We start from the raw sequence: 16713 nt of genomic DNA, 5'->3' as shown, positions 1-16713 counted from the left end.
TTTGGGTGTGGTGCTCAAACAGATAAATTGTTAAACACAATGTGTTTATGGGCGTCTCTCTTGGATTAAACAGGTGGATTTAAAATGGGTTTGGTCACCATGTAGCGATGCACTGAAGGGGAACATCTGTTTGTTGTGGTCGATATAATAACTGATAATATTATTCTTACAAATGCAAAAATGTGAGGAGGGAAATATATTTTTAGATTGAGATGTTTATTTTTCTAATGCAACATCAATATTTAGATAATAGACTTCACCAACTAACTGAAAAACGTGAATTTATTTTAAACTTGTTATTGTTATAATCTGAGATTATTTTTTAATCTGCAGACTAATTAATGCCAGAGCTTCTCTCCTTCTTGACAGCATGTCTCTGCGAACTCTACATCCTTTTGGACTAACTGATGTTACCTAAAGCTCTTGGACTGTTCAGAAAGGATGCAAACTGGCTAACAGTCCTGTGTCTCGGTCCTCCTGCTGCTGATGCAGACTAGAGACTGCAGACAGGTACCGCTGCTAGAGAGAGGAGGGCTGGTTGCTCTCAGCCTCCAAGTTCATTATCAGACACAGAGCCTGAAGAACATTATCACACCCTGTTTAAGTTCTTCACTTCTGTCACATTACAGCCTGGAAATTAAAATACACTGTATCTAGCTTTTCTCTAGCTGTATTTACACATGATAATCCTCAAATGAAAACAATTATTAAAATGTAAACATCATGGAAACAGACACCAATACAGAGAGCAGAGGAGAGAGAGGCAGAGAGGCGACAGTCATTTTCAAAATGAACTCAAGCTTCACATGTTTAGCTGAGGCTGTACTTACTGATGATGTTTTACTGGTTTGCATTATTTTGTCAGGTGTACCTGAAGTGGCAGACAAGCCAAATCTCTCAGGGGAAGCAACTGTTGCGCTGATGGCTAAGGTGACCAGTCCAATGGTCTGAGTCAGCTATAAGACAAGGATTGTTCCTTAGGCTACATACTGTACAGTATTTGTGAACAGCTACATCCTGAAGTTCATTGTCAGTGTCTACAACAATGAATAAACAGACAGTGCAGATCAACAGATTGCCTTTTTCAGAGACCTTTGGATGCAAAGACAACTACTTAAGCAATAATGAAAAAAAGAATGACTCACAATCATCTGATTCAGCTGTGACAAACCTTTTATTTAGGAACAACAAATCCAGAATAAAGCGCAGTGGCACTGGGCTGATAATGTGCAATGAATTAATCTTGAACTACAGCTAAGGGACCCGTCAGTAATAGGCTACAGTGATGTAATGTCACATATACTGTATATGAAGGTGGATCAAACATAGCTGTTCTTGAATGTTTAATGGCGTACAGATGAACAAAGTATTTATTTTCATTCTTTACACACATTACACAAGACTAATATGGTAAGCAGACAGTTGGAAAAAAATCCAACCAAAAAGGAATAAAGCTCAGGAAAAGCAGCAGAGGAGGGATCCTTCCTCCCAGGAATGACAGACAGGAAGTAGATGTCACGTCATCACAATATTTACAAATTTTGATGACGAAATACAGATAGACTGTCTCCATTTAGGCTCTGAGGAAGAACAGAGGAAATGCTGACATCTGCTGGCAGAAAGCAGCTGCAGCAGGAGCTACAGAACATGAAGGCTGGTGAGAACGATCGTTCCACAAGGTGGTGCTGCTACAGAAAGCAAAACAGAAATGTCCATTTAAATAAGTCAGTGGTTCTTAACCTGGGGGTCGGGACTCCCCTGGGGGGGACACTGCTGGTAGTAGGCTACCACCAATCCAAGTAACTGTACACTTCTATCACCACAACTGAGGACCCGTCTCTCCATTCATTAGATTGGACAATGGGAAAAAAAACGCGAATGACGTCAGGCACGAGTTGAATTTTTTTCAGCAGCAGAAGGAGTGGAGGAGTCTCAATGTGTCTGCAGAGGCTGTGTAGAAGGACAGAGCAGCAGCAGAGCAGTCCAGATCCACTGATGATACTCTGTCACATCCAGAGGAACACACAGGGATGATGGTGGACTTGACTTTGTGTCTGACAGTGGAGCTGATCTCAGAGCAGTTCAGACTGCAGCACTGTTGGGATTCCTCTGTCAGTCACTGCTGGATGAAGCTCTCCTCTCCACTCTACCTCCCAGTAACATGGCCCAGTCAGAGCCTCTCCACACACACAAGCTGATGCTGCTGCTTCAACCTCTCTGGATCATCAGGACACAGCAGATCCTCTCTCAACACCACCACCTTTCTGATCCCTCACACTCTGACAGAGATCACCTCCAGCTGATGAGAGAAGAAGACAGAGAGCAGAAGTCATAAATAGAGATATTCACTTCTGACTGTAATGATGGATTTACTGCTGTTAGTGCTCAAAACTGTTAAAAACAGCGGCTCAGTCACAAGATATTTCATCTACTTTGAAATATTACAGGACAAATCTGTAAATATAGAGTCTGTTCTAAAAACATCTGGACCAAACTACAGACACATGGACAGATATAGATATGATGTTAAAGGTCCTACAACAGCTAAACATCAGCTGTGATTACTGGACTTCAGCAGAGGTTCTGCTCTGTAGAAAGACCACATGGTTACTAAATGTAATGATGGTTCTCTGAAATAAGAGCCAGTGATTTGCAGGCTTCAGTCAGACTGATCTCAGAGCTGTGACAAAGATGTACTGATCAGTAGTTTAGTGTTGAAATGAGAGAACAAACACTTTGAGATCAGATTTGATGGTATGACAGTTTGATGAATGAGGACCACTGTCTCTATACATCTTGTGATGCTGTCAGCTGGAATCCAGCTTTATTTCCTGGAGACATGAACACAACAACAACAGTCGTCTTCATATCAACTCAAACACATGATCACTGGCTGTTCTCTCTCTCTCTCTCTGTCTTTCTGTCCAATCCTGAAGCCTGTCACCATTCTCCTCTCACAGCTTCACTGAGGAAAGCAGCCGCTGAGAAGGTTGGAGGTTTACAGGAAATACTGGATCTCTGCTTTGATACTAACTGTGTTTTGTACAATACTGCTGAAACCAGCATGGACTGACTCCAACCCTCTACTGACCTCAGAGTCTCCAGTCTGCAGTGTGGACTCTTCTTCAGATCAGACAGCAGCTTCACGTCTGAATCCTGCAGCCTGTTTTCAATCAGGTCCAGCTCTCTCAGATGGGAGGGGTTGGACTTCAGAGCTGAGGCCAGAGAAGCACAGCTGATCTCTGACAAATAGCAGCCTCTCAATCTGTATGAAGAATAAATTGTGTAACTTTAGAAGACAATGTTCCTGCAGTTCCACCAGTGGCTCCATCTATCAACATAATGTTTGTATACTTGAATGTTCAAGTATTTTATACTGTCATTACTGTAGTTTCATACTGTCCATTACTTCATCACCACCATTCACCCTCTGTCTGAACAATCCCTTTTAGCTCCACACACCAGAGACCCACACATAGCTTTCTCTTTAACTTAAAATGCGGAGCACAATAAAGCACATGCTGGACTGTGTGCATCCTGGCGATTGGTCCACAAGCAGCTGGTTGCTAAATAAAGAAGGGTAAGCCTACATATTAGAGGGACCTGTGTGTCACACGTAAAACCCAACAGGACAGTTTTGTCCACCCATATTTTCTCTCTCCCTATGCTCCTCAAAAATTATTGTTTCCTCAGTAAATAACAGCTGATAGCTGCTGAGTAAAAGTAAAGATCAGATTGACCGGCGACATGAATTCAACCTCGGACATCACTACAAAACCAATAATAACCAATGTGAATTAGAGAAAAGAAGCTAATTTCCATCTGAAAACCATGCTCTAAGCAACGGGAGGATTCTGTTATTTTTCATCATCTGAATTAGATGTTACAGTGTATAACCTGCATTTGTTCTGCAGAGACTGAAAACACTTTTAATACGTGGTTAATGGAAAGTGAAAGTATGTCTTACAGCTTGTGAGAGGGCACGTTGAACATGGACATGAAATGTTTGCATTTGTCTATCTCATTAAAATTTGGCACAAGTGCACCAGCTAAAGCTCTCCTGCGTAACCGCATGTACACAGCTTGGATGAATTTTGGAAGCAACATGCATAGTGTATAACAGACTAGTTAAGAAATTAAGGTATGAATGGCACATGTAACCAAGTAAATGTAGATTACCTGCCCAAAAATACTCCAGTAAAGAGTAAAGTACAGTTTTTATAAAAGGAACATGAAAAGTTGCCAACGTCTATTTTACTAATTTTACACATTACTTGTAACATGTTCCTACCTACCCCTGTCACTGGCACCCTCACTTCTGTCTTCACTGGTGGCAATAGAAGCAGCAGCAGCAGGAAAATAAAAATCTATAATGTTGAGACTACACCCCTGTGTTTCCCTGTTCCCTGTGAAGACTGTGTGGGGGTCTTTAGATACAACGGGGACACATATTTTTGTTTATAAAACTTGACAAAGGGCATTTTGCATAATATGGGTAATTTAGGGTATTAAATGTGTAGTTCAACATTGCTCTGCCACATTCAATGGACTAAACCACTGAAGAAGAAAATCAACTTATCATATTCAGTGTGGATCAGTATAATATCAGCCTTATGTCTGCAGTTTAGTGTCACCACAACAACAATCATATAAATCTCAGCACAGAAGAAAGAAAATGGTGTCTGACCTCAGAGTCTCCAGTCTACAGTGTGGACTCTCCAGAAAACCACACAGCAGCTTCACTCCCGAATCATACAGGTCATTGTTAGTCAGCTGCAGCTCTCTCAGATGGGAGGGTTTGGACTTCAGAGCTGAGGCCAGAAACGCACAGCTGATCTCTGATAAACCGCAACGCCACAATCTGAATACAAACATAAATAGAGATAAAAATCAATTTATAATGCAGTCAGAGGTGTTCAGGTTTTAGATGTGTAGCTCCTTTGGAAAAGGGCTGGACTGGAATTTGCCCAGTGGGTTTACGCATCAGAGAGGCTATTAATTTAAAGAACTGATTAATTAATTAGAAAAAATTTTAAATATTAAACGACCGGCAGCGGCCTATTGATTAATTTTCCAGCCCTGCCCCGAGCTCTCTTCAGGTTGTATTGTGGCACGTTTCCATTGAAGTGGAACCTATAGAAGTTGGGTTACAGCTGCCACAACCTAGCCGAATGACTGGAAAGAAGGAGAATAGACGTCTATTGTGGACAGCCAGGCCTTTTATTGGATTCCATTTTGCAACTGTTAAAAGATCTGACTGATGAGCAGCAGTTGGATTTCTGGTGAGTCAGTCCTCAAATTCTTTGTTAACCCAGACATGTATTTAACTTGGACCTAGTTTTCTAGTATTGACACTGAGCCACTCTCTACCCAACTTCGGGACAATGCACCTGCTTCGAGTGGGGGAACCACCATGAGGAGATCCAGTTCCATATGAACCCCTCCTATCATGCTCCCATGATTGTGAGTCAGACCTGGTTACAGATTCACAATCCCCACATCAACTGGAATGCTGCTAAAGGATGGAGAGTTGTAGTTCCTATTGTCATTCCACCTGTCTAAGTCAGCTTTTGCCTAAGTTATTGCACTAGCTGTTCCCTTGGAGCTGAATCTGCTTATCTCTCTTCCATCCCACCCGATTATCATGATTTAGGAGAGAAAGTCCTTTCTCATCATGTTTTCACACCATCCTCATGATTCTTCCGTAGATCTCCTTCCTGGTGACCCTCTGCCTTCCAGCAGGCTGGACAACCTGTCTGGGCCTGAAAGAGAAGTTAGAGATAAAGATGATATACAATGCCCCCAGAGCATTCCAATCACCCGTTAATGATTGTCGTGATTTCCTGAATTGTCCTGTCCTCATTTTTTCCAGGAGTGTGAAGGTACACACTGTCCATATTAGGCAGTATCTCCAGGGACTATTGGATTAAGGTAAAGGTACTTTGTCACATACACATACATGTTGCGAAATTCATTCTCTGCATTTAACCCATCCCTCGAGGGAGCAGTGGGCAGCCGCTTTGCAGAGCCTGGGGACCAACTCAGTGTCTGGTCAATGGCACTGACTGAAGAACCTACCTAAAATGTTTTAGATGGTGGGGAAACTGGAGCACCCAGAAGAAATCCACACAGACACAGGGAGAACATGCAAACCCCACACAGAAAGGCTGGGGTTTGAAACCGGGACCTTCTTGCTTTGAGGCCACAGTGCCATCCAATGGACCACCGTGACACCCTAATTACAAACTGACTGTAAAAGCCGAGAGCTTCTTGCACTGAAACTTGCCATGAAGGAATGGAGACACTGGCTGGAGGGAGCTGAGCACCCATTCATTGTATGGGCAGATCACAAAAACCCATCCTACATTCAGACAGCCAAACACCTGAGCTCCCATCAAACCCAGTGGGCTTTATTCTTCTGAAGAATACAATATCACCATCACTTACCAGTAACATTCAAGTAATGTCAAGCCCAACACCCTGTTACGTCAGTTTATCTCTGAAGATGTTGTCTCTGCTTCTGACACTATCCTTACCACTTCTGTTGTGGTGACCATGATCTCATGGGAGATCAAATCTTCAGTGAAAAAAAGATCAGCAGACCCAGCCAAATCCTGGTTGTGGTCCCGCTAACTATCTCTTTGTCACCCACTCTATTCATTCCCATGTTTTACTGTGGGTGCATGCTTTCCGGTCTGCCTGCTATCCCGGGTTAAACCGCCCACTAAACCGTGAGACATTTCTGATGGCTGTCCATGAACTGAGACACCCATGACTTTGTGATTTCCTGTTCAGTGTGCACTTCTGAGTAAGGCTTCTATTAGACCTCCAGCTTGGACTGCCCCACTCTAAAAGGTAATACTGTCATGTGCACTATTGTTGACAGATTCTCAAAGGATGTATACCATATGAGTGTTCACTGGATTACTTAGCTTCCGTTTCCGGTCGAGGAGGATGACCTCGCTGTTCCATCAGTTCATTCCTATCTACAATTCTGTTGCAAGATTTGGATGGATGGACATTCTGCTCTGCTTTGTTCAATGGGTTTGACTCAGACATTCTGTTAAAGTTTCCAGGAAGCTTTGTCCTTGTTATATTTGTCCATTTGAAGTTGAGAGCATAATTCAACTTTATGTTGTTGAGCTCAATTTACCCAAGTTACTAATAATCCATCTTGCCTTAACATTTCCCAGTTAAAGCCATTGTGTGTCAGTCCATTAAACTCTCCGTCAGAACCCCCCTCCTTGTGCCCGGGTCATCAATAACTATCCTGTCTTTGCCGTTACCAGTTATATCCAGTTGACTCATATTGGATACCACCCTCATCCAGGATTTTTATCGGGAGCACCTCCATAAGCCTGAATATTCCTGTGACTAACACTTGCTTTCTAGTGCTCCAGCACCACACTCACCTGCCTGCTCAACGAAACCCTGCCTCCCTGTTTTGACAACTGCACACATTAAAATAAAAGGAAACCATAGAAATATTTCTATTTCAGCAATACAATGTTGAAAAGAAATATTAATTCAAAGGATCTACTGTATACAGAGGCCATTTACCAATTATTATAGACATTAATTTACTTTAACTAATAGCTTTTAGACATCTTTAGATAAACTAATAGACTTTTTCTGCAGTTTCTTTAAGAAACAAGTCTTTTGTGACTGCAGACTAAATTTAGTAGAAAAAACATGAAGTTATAAGAATAAAAAGGACATTTACAACTTTGTGGATGGAAGTTATGTATGTTTATTTAACATAGAACATCTAAAATTTTAAAGAGTCAGTAAACTGACCTCAGATTCTCCAGTCTGCAGTGTGGACTCTCCAGAAAACCACACAGCAGCCTCACTCCTGAATCGTACAGGTAGTTTCCAGTCAAGTCCAGCTCTCTCAGATGGGAGGGGTTGGACTTCAGAGCTGAGGCCAGAGAAGCACAGCTGATCTCTGACAAACTGCAGAGCCACAATCTGAATAAAGAATAAATGATGTAACGTTAGAAGACAATGTTCCTGCTTGAAATCATTCAGTGTTTAATAATCTGTTTAGAGCTGAAGAAGGTTTAGAATGTAGAAGTTTAGAAAATGGAAACTCCAAACACCTGAACCCAACAGGATGCAGGTTCAAACTGTAAAATACAAAAAGGTAAAAAGAGCTCTCATTAATATTAATGACAAGGTGCTGCTATACAACCACCTATACAAAGTGAACTTTTATAAAATAGATTCGGGAACTAAGGCCACGCCTCAAACTCAACCAATTTCCGCACACCTAGTACTAGTAGCAAAGTTCACCTCCCCTCGTCTCGGCTTTTCTCATCCCATTTCTTTTTCGCTCTCTCTCTCCCTCTGCTCCCTTCCTTCTCTTTGTCTGCATACAGGAACTGGGGGGTGGGGGTTTCTGCACGTCTGCGGACTAAGAGACGGCTCCCCCACCCGAGTATCGACTCCACCGGTTCCCGCACACCTTCTCACCAGTAGACACCGGTCTGCTCTTCATTCACGCATCCATCGGTGCGGATCTGACTCCTGCCCTTCATCCCCCACCTGTCTTCCCCTCAACCCTTCATCCATCACACCTTGACCCCTACCCCTCATTCCTCGTCCCTCTCCCCATCCCTACATCCCTCAGCCCATCATCCGGGCACTCAATCCTTTCTTTTCACGCAATCTATCTCGGCTCCATTACAAGCAATAAACCATTGTTAACCTTCTACGTTCATAGGCGTGTTAGTGAACTCGTGTTGTGCAGCCAAACACAAAAATAAACCCACAGAAATTGATTTAAGATTCCACTCAAGATCCCAAAGTTTCCAAAGATGCCAAATATGTCAGGATGAACTTTGGGAAAATGTGAACAAAATACATCTACAGTATTTCTTTTAGGAATAGTGGAGTCATCAAATCAAATCTTCATTTTAAACTATTCAGTCAGTATAAGCAGTATATAGCTTCATAAAAATGTTGTAAAAATAAATACTGAATATATTTGTTATTGATGGTTGAAATAGAGATAATTTATTTATTAATCTCAGCACAGAAGGAAAAAATGGTGTCTGACCCCAGAGTCTCCAGTCTACAGTGTGGACTCTCCAAAAAATCACACAGCAGCTTCACTCCTGAATCCTGCAGCTTGTTGTAGTTCAGCTCCAGCAGTCTTAGATGGGAAGGGTTGGAATTCAGAGCTGAGGCCAGAGAAGCACAGCTGTTCTGTGACAAACCACAGCTCCACAATCTGAATAAAGAATAAATAGAGGAGATAAAAATCTGTTTGTAATCCAATCAGATGTGTTCAGGTTTTAAATGTGGAGCTCAACATTACTATGTCCTAATCAATGAGCTTTCCGCTAAAATGAGTAGAGAGACTTTGTCATTGTGTTATTTTGGATCATCATCATAATGTCAGCCTTCTACAGACATCATTCAAATGTCAGCACAACATTCATACACCTATTCATGTCAACACAGATCAATAATATGCTAATATGATAATGAGACACATGTGGAACACATTAGGGCAGGTCCAAACAATCAAGTCCACATTTCTTCTGGTGTGTCTTAACAACAGCCACATGCCATTTGTACATTAAAGAGTTATTGGTGGCAGTAGCCATTCTTCTGTCCATTCTCATTGTGAAGTGGTCCAAAACTACAGAACTTCCAAGTCTTGAGTCATTACTTGAGTAATGAGTTATCATTGGCAGGCTGAATTTTTTCTAAGACTGTCTACATTTCATTCTGACACTGGCTTTCTTTATTCTCCTTCTTTGGAGTGACATCTTCAGTTGTTGCCAAGACCTGGGGCCTGTACCACAATGCGAGTTCTACATACCCAGCAGGGATCAAAAATAATGGTGGCTCAATGGCCCGGGGCCAGTAAAAAGTAATGTTGGGACTTTTGAACTAGCAACTCAAAAACATTAGAATTAAAATAATCGCATTAAAAACTCAACATCTTGCAGTTTGTTTGCAGAGCTTGGCATGCACAGTTGGCCCTCTTAGCCTACAATGACCCTGCTTCTCAACTGATTTATTCCCTGAGTAAACACTTTTCTAATGAGTTTATGGTCTCAGTCGCTAGTTTCAAGTCTTGATGTTAATTTAGTACATAAACAAACATGTTGGCCGCATCGGCAGCTGGTATGTCATTCATCATAAGCCAGTGTTTCCCATATATTGATTTGTTTGTGGCGGCCCACAACAGTATCAATTGTAACAGTCACATACTGATTTTTGATTGTTTAATACTAGGCCTATATAAAAGCATATTTGATTGCAGAGCTGGGTGCAGCGCATATATTCGCTCAGCACCTCATCTCACTCGCTCGCTCACTCCCTCTCTCTGTTTCTCTCTCTCATGAACACCGCTGCACAAATCTGTCCAACACAACACTGCCAATGTTGGAGACCCACTTTCAAAAAAGTTGCAAGGATGTAAGGAGCCTAGCTGATAAGGATAGCCAGCCTATGTTAATGTTGAGTCACTGCTGGTTTGTTGATGTTCGCACACTGTTTATAGCTGGTAGTCGGTACAACAAGGCACAAACAAAAGGAGCACTAAATGCAAAATAGGTTAGTAACCTGAAGTTATTAAACATGTTTAGCTCAGCATTAGCCACCTAATATTAGCTTGCTTCTTTAGCTATTACCTATGGGAGGTTAACTCCGACTGTCGTTCGTTATGGAAAGATGAATGAGCGTTTGTATACTTGCCAAACTAACGTAATCATTTACGTCCTACGTTCTGTAACTAAAACAGGTTATAGTTTCAGAATTCCTTGTAGCTATGCAGTGTTATAAGCAGCCTGGTTTGAACGCAGCAGGTGATACAACAATCATTATAACCACAAGTGACTTGTGACTTGACCTCTAGCTCAATGACTTGAGATTTGACTTGGACTCTAGCTCAGACTCATGTGCATCTCTGTTTGTTATCTAAAGTGTTTATCTTTGTTTACACAGAAGTTCAAACCGTCTGCAGCCTTTTTCTTCATCAGATCTTCAACAACCTCATTAAAACGGCAGAAAGTCTGCAGAAGCAGGTGGATGGGTCAAACTCTCACACAGGGGAATGGCGTTTGAGTCCCATGTGAAACCAAGTAAATGGTAAGTTTTTTTGAGTTTTAAGTGACATAGAGTTACTGACTTCTGTCACATGATTTACGTCACTTGTGTGAAGTCATGTGATATACGTCACGTGACTTACGTAAAGTAGTTAAGGTCTAATTGCCTGTCACTGGACTGGTACAGAAAAAACTGTAAAAAAATGTATTGTTTTGAGAGGTATGGACAAACTACCCATTTTGTCATTTAGTTTGGAGAACACACTCTACAGCCTCATCAGTACTGACATCATCCCACTTACAGATGGACCACAATGTAATTCTGTTGAAACTGAAAAACTGTCCTATGAAGCATTTCATTTCTCTTCTCAGTGAACTGACCTCAGAGTCTCCAGTCTACAGTTTGGACTCCTCAGTCCAGCAGACAGCAGCTTCACTCCTGAATCCTGCAGGTTGTTGTAACTCAGGTCCAGCTCTCTCAGATGGGAGGGGTTGGACTTCAGAGCTGAGGCAATGACTTCACAGTGAGTCTCAGAGAGTTTACAATCGGAAAGTCTGTTGACACATAAATGACATGATGAAAAACTTGATTTTTTTGCGATTAATTGCAATTAATTGCATTGTTACGCGTAAAATTGAATAATAAATTCTAAAATAGTGTATTGTGTATTTTTAATTTAAATGTACTGCTATATACACAAAAGTGTAATAATATGTGGTTTGCAAACACTTTAAACAAATAAGGTGCTTTTTACCAGCAGTATTCCCTTTACACAGTAGCAATAAAATATTTCTTGTAAATCTCACCTTAAAACATTAATGTAAGCAAATCAAATATTAAACCAAACCTATTTGCCACTGCCAGGGCATTACCTTTTATCTACTTTTTTTCTGAACAGGTATCAGCATCTGGTATCTTTTATCAGGGAGCAGCAGAAACAGTCTGTTCAGTAGGGCTGGGACGATGTCTACAAAACTACATTGAAACATCGGATAGACTTCACTCGGTTAAAAACTTGAAATGACGTTACAAGTCGCGGTGGATGTTTTACAAGCACAGACCAGGTAACGTAATTAAGCAACATTGAACACAGGGTGCAGATGTTGGTTTCGGCTGTTTGAGTTATTTGATAGACTGCGTCATTAACAAGCAAGCAGCTCATCTGCTGCCGTGATAACAGATCGCTGGTGGAAAAATATGGAAAAAAGATGACAGCGTGGTCTCCCGAAGCCTCCCTCCACTGCTTGTTTGGGTGGGTGATATGCAGGCTGATGAACATCCTGCCCCTCCTGTGACCCATGGTTTGACTGTATGTGTATTCAGGGCCAGTGAGCAAGGGACTTTCAAACTACTAATAATAATAAAAAAAACTGCATTAACGTGCGATAAAATAATTGTCGCCGTTAATTAATTAATGCATTAACGTGATAATAACGCGTTAACGTGCCCAGCCCTAGCTATATAACAGGACAGTTTATATTTACTTCATGCATTTGATAATGAAACACTCTGAGATATCCTGTTATATGAACATTTGCTCTTCACATCAATGGTTCAGCTAATCTTATCTCATTGTGTTTAACATGAAACAATATTTCTCATCATTCTCTCGCATTCCTGCAGACATTTAATATTTGTTTTGATTCAATCTTGCAGATGAAAAGAGAGAAGATTTATTTACATTTAGACTCTGTCAGTGTGATCTGATCTAATTTCGGTCACAAACTTAGCATGAAGCCATCTGGATTCCAATTATGTATTAAAGTCCTTAAAAATAATATGATAGCATTGGGTTCTCTGTTCAACCAGCAGATCAAACGTTACTCCACACTAAGGTTACATTAAGACTGAGCATGAGAGAAGAGATAGTGAAGTGTGCATTGGTTACAGCTTCAGGGCTTGTCAGTGACTACTGAACTGTCTCTAGTAATAATTGTGACAAAAACATTTAAAATATCGCCACTGTTGTACGTCAGTGTCAAGTCAATGTATTTGCTAAACAAACAATAACCAGTCCGCGACAAACTGGGAAGAGAATAACCGTGACACAGACACCTGTCCCCCTGTCCCCCTCGCTCAGAGATACTTTGGCTCTGTTTGACTGTCTCTCTGCTCCAGCATGTTTCCCTCTGAAGCAGCTGTGAGCTGCACTTTATCAGAGGTGCTGAAGTTAACATTTGTGTGTATTTATGGTGACATTTATTTCTGAGCACAAGTGATTTCAGGTTCGATTTTCCACCTCCAATGAAAAGCAGCGCACTTTTGTTGTGTCAGATGATCTGAAGGGAAGATCAGGCAATAACGCAGGCTTATGCACAGCAGAGTATAGGACAGACCAATTTTGTTAAAATTGCTACTACTACTTTATTCTCATTAGATTGCAACTTTATTCTCTAATATTCTTCTAATATTACGACTTTACTCTCTAAATGTCAGAGAACAGAGATACGCGTGAGAGACTTTACGTTATGTAAACAATATAAAATAAACCCTTACTTTTGAGATTCTAATGTTCTACTTGCTTACAATGAAATGCCTCCAAAACCATTACCAAAAAATTATAGCAATAATTGCATGAAAACAATTCTGCGACATTAGAAATCTCCTTTGGAAAATGATACAGATCTCAACTCTTAAACATAGCAATGAAAAAATATGATCTGTTTATCTGATCAAATAAGATACTGTGCAAAATCTATCTCAGGTAATAACTAAATTTTTACTAATAAAATATTACTACTGAAATACTGCTAAAAGTTGTGAAATACTGCCTCCAAAAAACCTGAAACATCTATAATTTTGTTCTCACGGCATTTAAAACACTATTTTGACAATACTATTTAAAAATAGTACTAAATATTTATAGATTGTATATTGAACTAAAATACTAATCTACACTAATTTATAATCGTAATCACATATGGCCTTACAGAGCCTTTCTGCAGTTCCTCACAGTTGGAATCAGTTTCTGTCGTCCCTCCTCTGATGTGTTGTATTTCCTCAGGTTAAATACATCCAGCACCTCTTCTGACATCTGCCGCATGTAGACCAGAGATGAGCAGTGGACCTCAGGGAGTTTATTATCTGATCTGTTCTCTGACTTCAGGAACTCTTGGACCTCCTGATGTACTGAGTGCTCGTTCATCTCTATCAGACAGTGAGAAATTCTGATGCTTCTGTCAAGAGATATATTTTTATTAATGACTTGTTCTCTGCTGTGAAAAATGCAGGTGTAACAATGTATCTTGACGATTCCACTGTATATTATGCAGCATCCACATGCCATGAATTGAATCGAGTTTTGTCTAGCAAGTTGAATACAATATGTGAATATTATATGTGAGTCATACTGTGGTACTCTGCTTAAGGCTAAACTCATTGAGAGTAATTTACAGAACCATAACAAATTCGGATAGTTTACCCCTTAACATTTGCCTAATAAAAAATAAATTATCCTTCAAAAACAATATGAACAGATATCTATTGGGTAGACAGATGAGAGACTGAACAGTAGGAGATATATGTTTATATGTGAATTTTATTGTTTATATGTGAATCTTTGCTTGGGCAACATTGTTTACTGATTGTCATGGCATCCACTAATGGCGATCCTGTTAGGGTGTTGTGGTGGTTGAGCAGGTGGGACCCAAATGCAGGACGCATTAATAACGCAGGCAAGCCGGACAACACACAGCAACATGGGACAGAGCATCTACACACTACAATGACCGGACACAGACTGAGGGAACAGACAAGTATATATGCACACCTGGGTTAATGAGCTGGGAGGGAGCAATATGGGTGACAGAGGCAGAGACAGATAACCCAGAATACACAGACCAGAAGTAAACACTAAGACATGAACTAATGCACAGGACTAAGAACTAAGACACGAGACAAGACAGATACTAAGTAACTTAAGAATGCAGACGAATAATAATAAACAAGGCTACACCGAATACACAGAACCAAAAACAGACTTAAACAGGAAACATGAACACAAAACTCACATTCCTTACAGTTCCTTTGAATAAACAATTAACAAATCATCACTGTTCATCTCCTTCAGGTTGTTGATGGCTCTCTGGATGATTTTGACCCACCAGGCCATGAAGGAAGCGAACAAACAGGTCCAGGTGGCCATTTTTAGAGTCAGGGGATTTCTGCATGGCTCTCCTCAGGGAGACGTATGTATATTCTTGTTTTCTTAAGTAACCATGGGTTTAATGTGCATTATTGTTTTCTTGTTTGACATATGGAGTAATTGTAATATACATATTCTTCTATAGCTAAATATTAACCTAAATGTTATAACATTTATCGTTGCAGCTAATAGATAACTTCATTATTGATTTAGCTGACAGTTCGTCTCTCTGTTGATCATTGTTTGGTTTGCAAAATGTCAGAAAATAGTGAAAAATGTCAAACAGAGAAGAACAAATATATGAAAATCAAATCCTTTATACAGCAGAGAGACAACAGAGAGAAGTCAACTTCTTTTGTTTTGTCAGATCAGTCGACTCTAAATGGAGTCTCAAGTAACTGCTTGCACATTTTTTGTTTTGTTCAGTTGCTCCATTTTTCATCACCGGTGGCTTGTACTACGAAGGGAATTCAACCTACTCAGAGTTAACTCAGGGTTAAAATGCAAACTCAGGGTTGACAAACTCTGCCTACAATGGTGTTAAACGGTACTACGGCGGTAAATAAGATGTTGGTTAGTTGAGTCGGTGTTAATTTAATTGGAGTTGGTGCGCGTTCGCTTAAAAGCGGCGTGTTCGGCCGTGCAGTTTTTTCCCCACCAGTGCATGCTCCATATTTTCCTCAAAAGAATGCACGTTGATTGTGTCAGAATATGAGGAGTTTAAAGACACGTTTATTTGACACGGACAAATTTAACAACCCGGCAGACGACAAAGCTATGGAAGCTTGTTGGCATGGCATTGAGTAAATCTGTAATTATCTTCACAGTGTTCTTATTGTAGGCTAATTCTGTATTATGTATTTTATGGACACTTCTTTTATATATCATTATACCTATATCATAATATCATTAAGATATAAAAGGTACAACTGCACATTATGTCCATTGTGATAAAAGAATTGGAGCCAGGGGAGAGGGGGAAAGAATTTCCCAAATTAATGTGAGAAACTAATAATCACAAATCTATCAAGTTAAAAACGTGAATATTCTCTGACATTGTATTTATACATTACATTTATGAGAGAAACTCTCAAATGGAACAAGGAACCACATCACTTCACTTTGCAAGGCTGCAACATCACACACACACACACACAGACACACACCTCTGCCGTGTATTATGCATGCAATGGAAAGTTATATTAGACTTCACAATCGGATTTAGAAGTGAGTAAATACTACCAAGTTTAGCCCACAATCTCTGTATTACCCTTAGACCCTAGAGTATACACCTTAGAGACTTTGCATTGGGAGTATTCAGAAGAAAACAACAGACTGATTTGGATTTTCTGTGACTTTAATTTCAGGGAATTTCCGATTTTTGTTCTTGTAAATTTTTTTGCGGTTTATTAACCCCCACCCACTCAATCTAAATATGTGAAAACAGTTAGGATACAGATGGGCTACATCTCAGAAACTGTCCCATTATTTAATTAAGATCTCAG

General features: G+C 40.3%; 2 protein-coding genes across 2 annotated transcripts in view; both read right to left on the bottom strand.

Moving 5' to 3' along the window:
• LOC119885984 (NACHT, LRR and PYD domains-containing protein 3-like) overlaps positions 1–2055 on the bottom strand; it is a gene marked incomplete at its 5' end in the record, with an annotated part of 20574 nt that extends 18519 nt beyond the window's left edge. Inside the window, one exon of the mRNA XM_038696436.1 lies at positions 2048–2055. Coding sequence (XP_038552364.1) covers positions 2048–2055 — 8 coding nt within the window. The remainder of the gene's footprint in view (positions 1–2047) is intronic.
• A 129-nt stretch (positions 2056–2184) lies between these two features.
• On the bottom strand, positions 2185–15144 carry LOC119913827 (ribonuclease inhibitor-like). Its single transcript, XM_038732946.1, has 7 exons — positions 13995–15144; positions 11445–11618; positions 9062–9235; positions 7798–7971; positions 4688–4861; positions 3092–3265; positions 2185–2299 (listed from the first exon to the last, which is right to left on the bottom strand). The coding sequence occupies exons 1-7, from the start codon at positions 14441–14443 to the stop codon at positions 2290–2292; spliced, it is 1329 nt and encodes a 442-aa protein (XP_038588874.1). The 5' UTR covers positions 14444–15144; the 3' UTR covers positions 2185–2289.
• Positions 15145–16713: the final 1569 nt, after the last annotated feature.

The sequence above is a fragment of the Micropterus salmoides genome, unplaced genomic scaffold, assembly GCF_014851395.1.
Source record: "Micropterus salmoides isolate LMB-PRFRI ecotype aquatic unplaced genomic scaffold, ASM1485139v1 Ms_hic_scaffold_1, whole genome shotgun sequence".
Taxonomy (NCBI): domain Eukaryota; kingdom Metazoa; phylum Chordata; class Actinopteri; order Centrarchiformes; family Centrarchidae; genus Micropterus; species Micropterus salmoides.
Note: the sequence above shows the minus strand (reverse complement) of the source record. Positions and strands in the feature narration are given on the sequence as shown.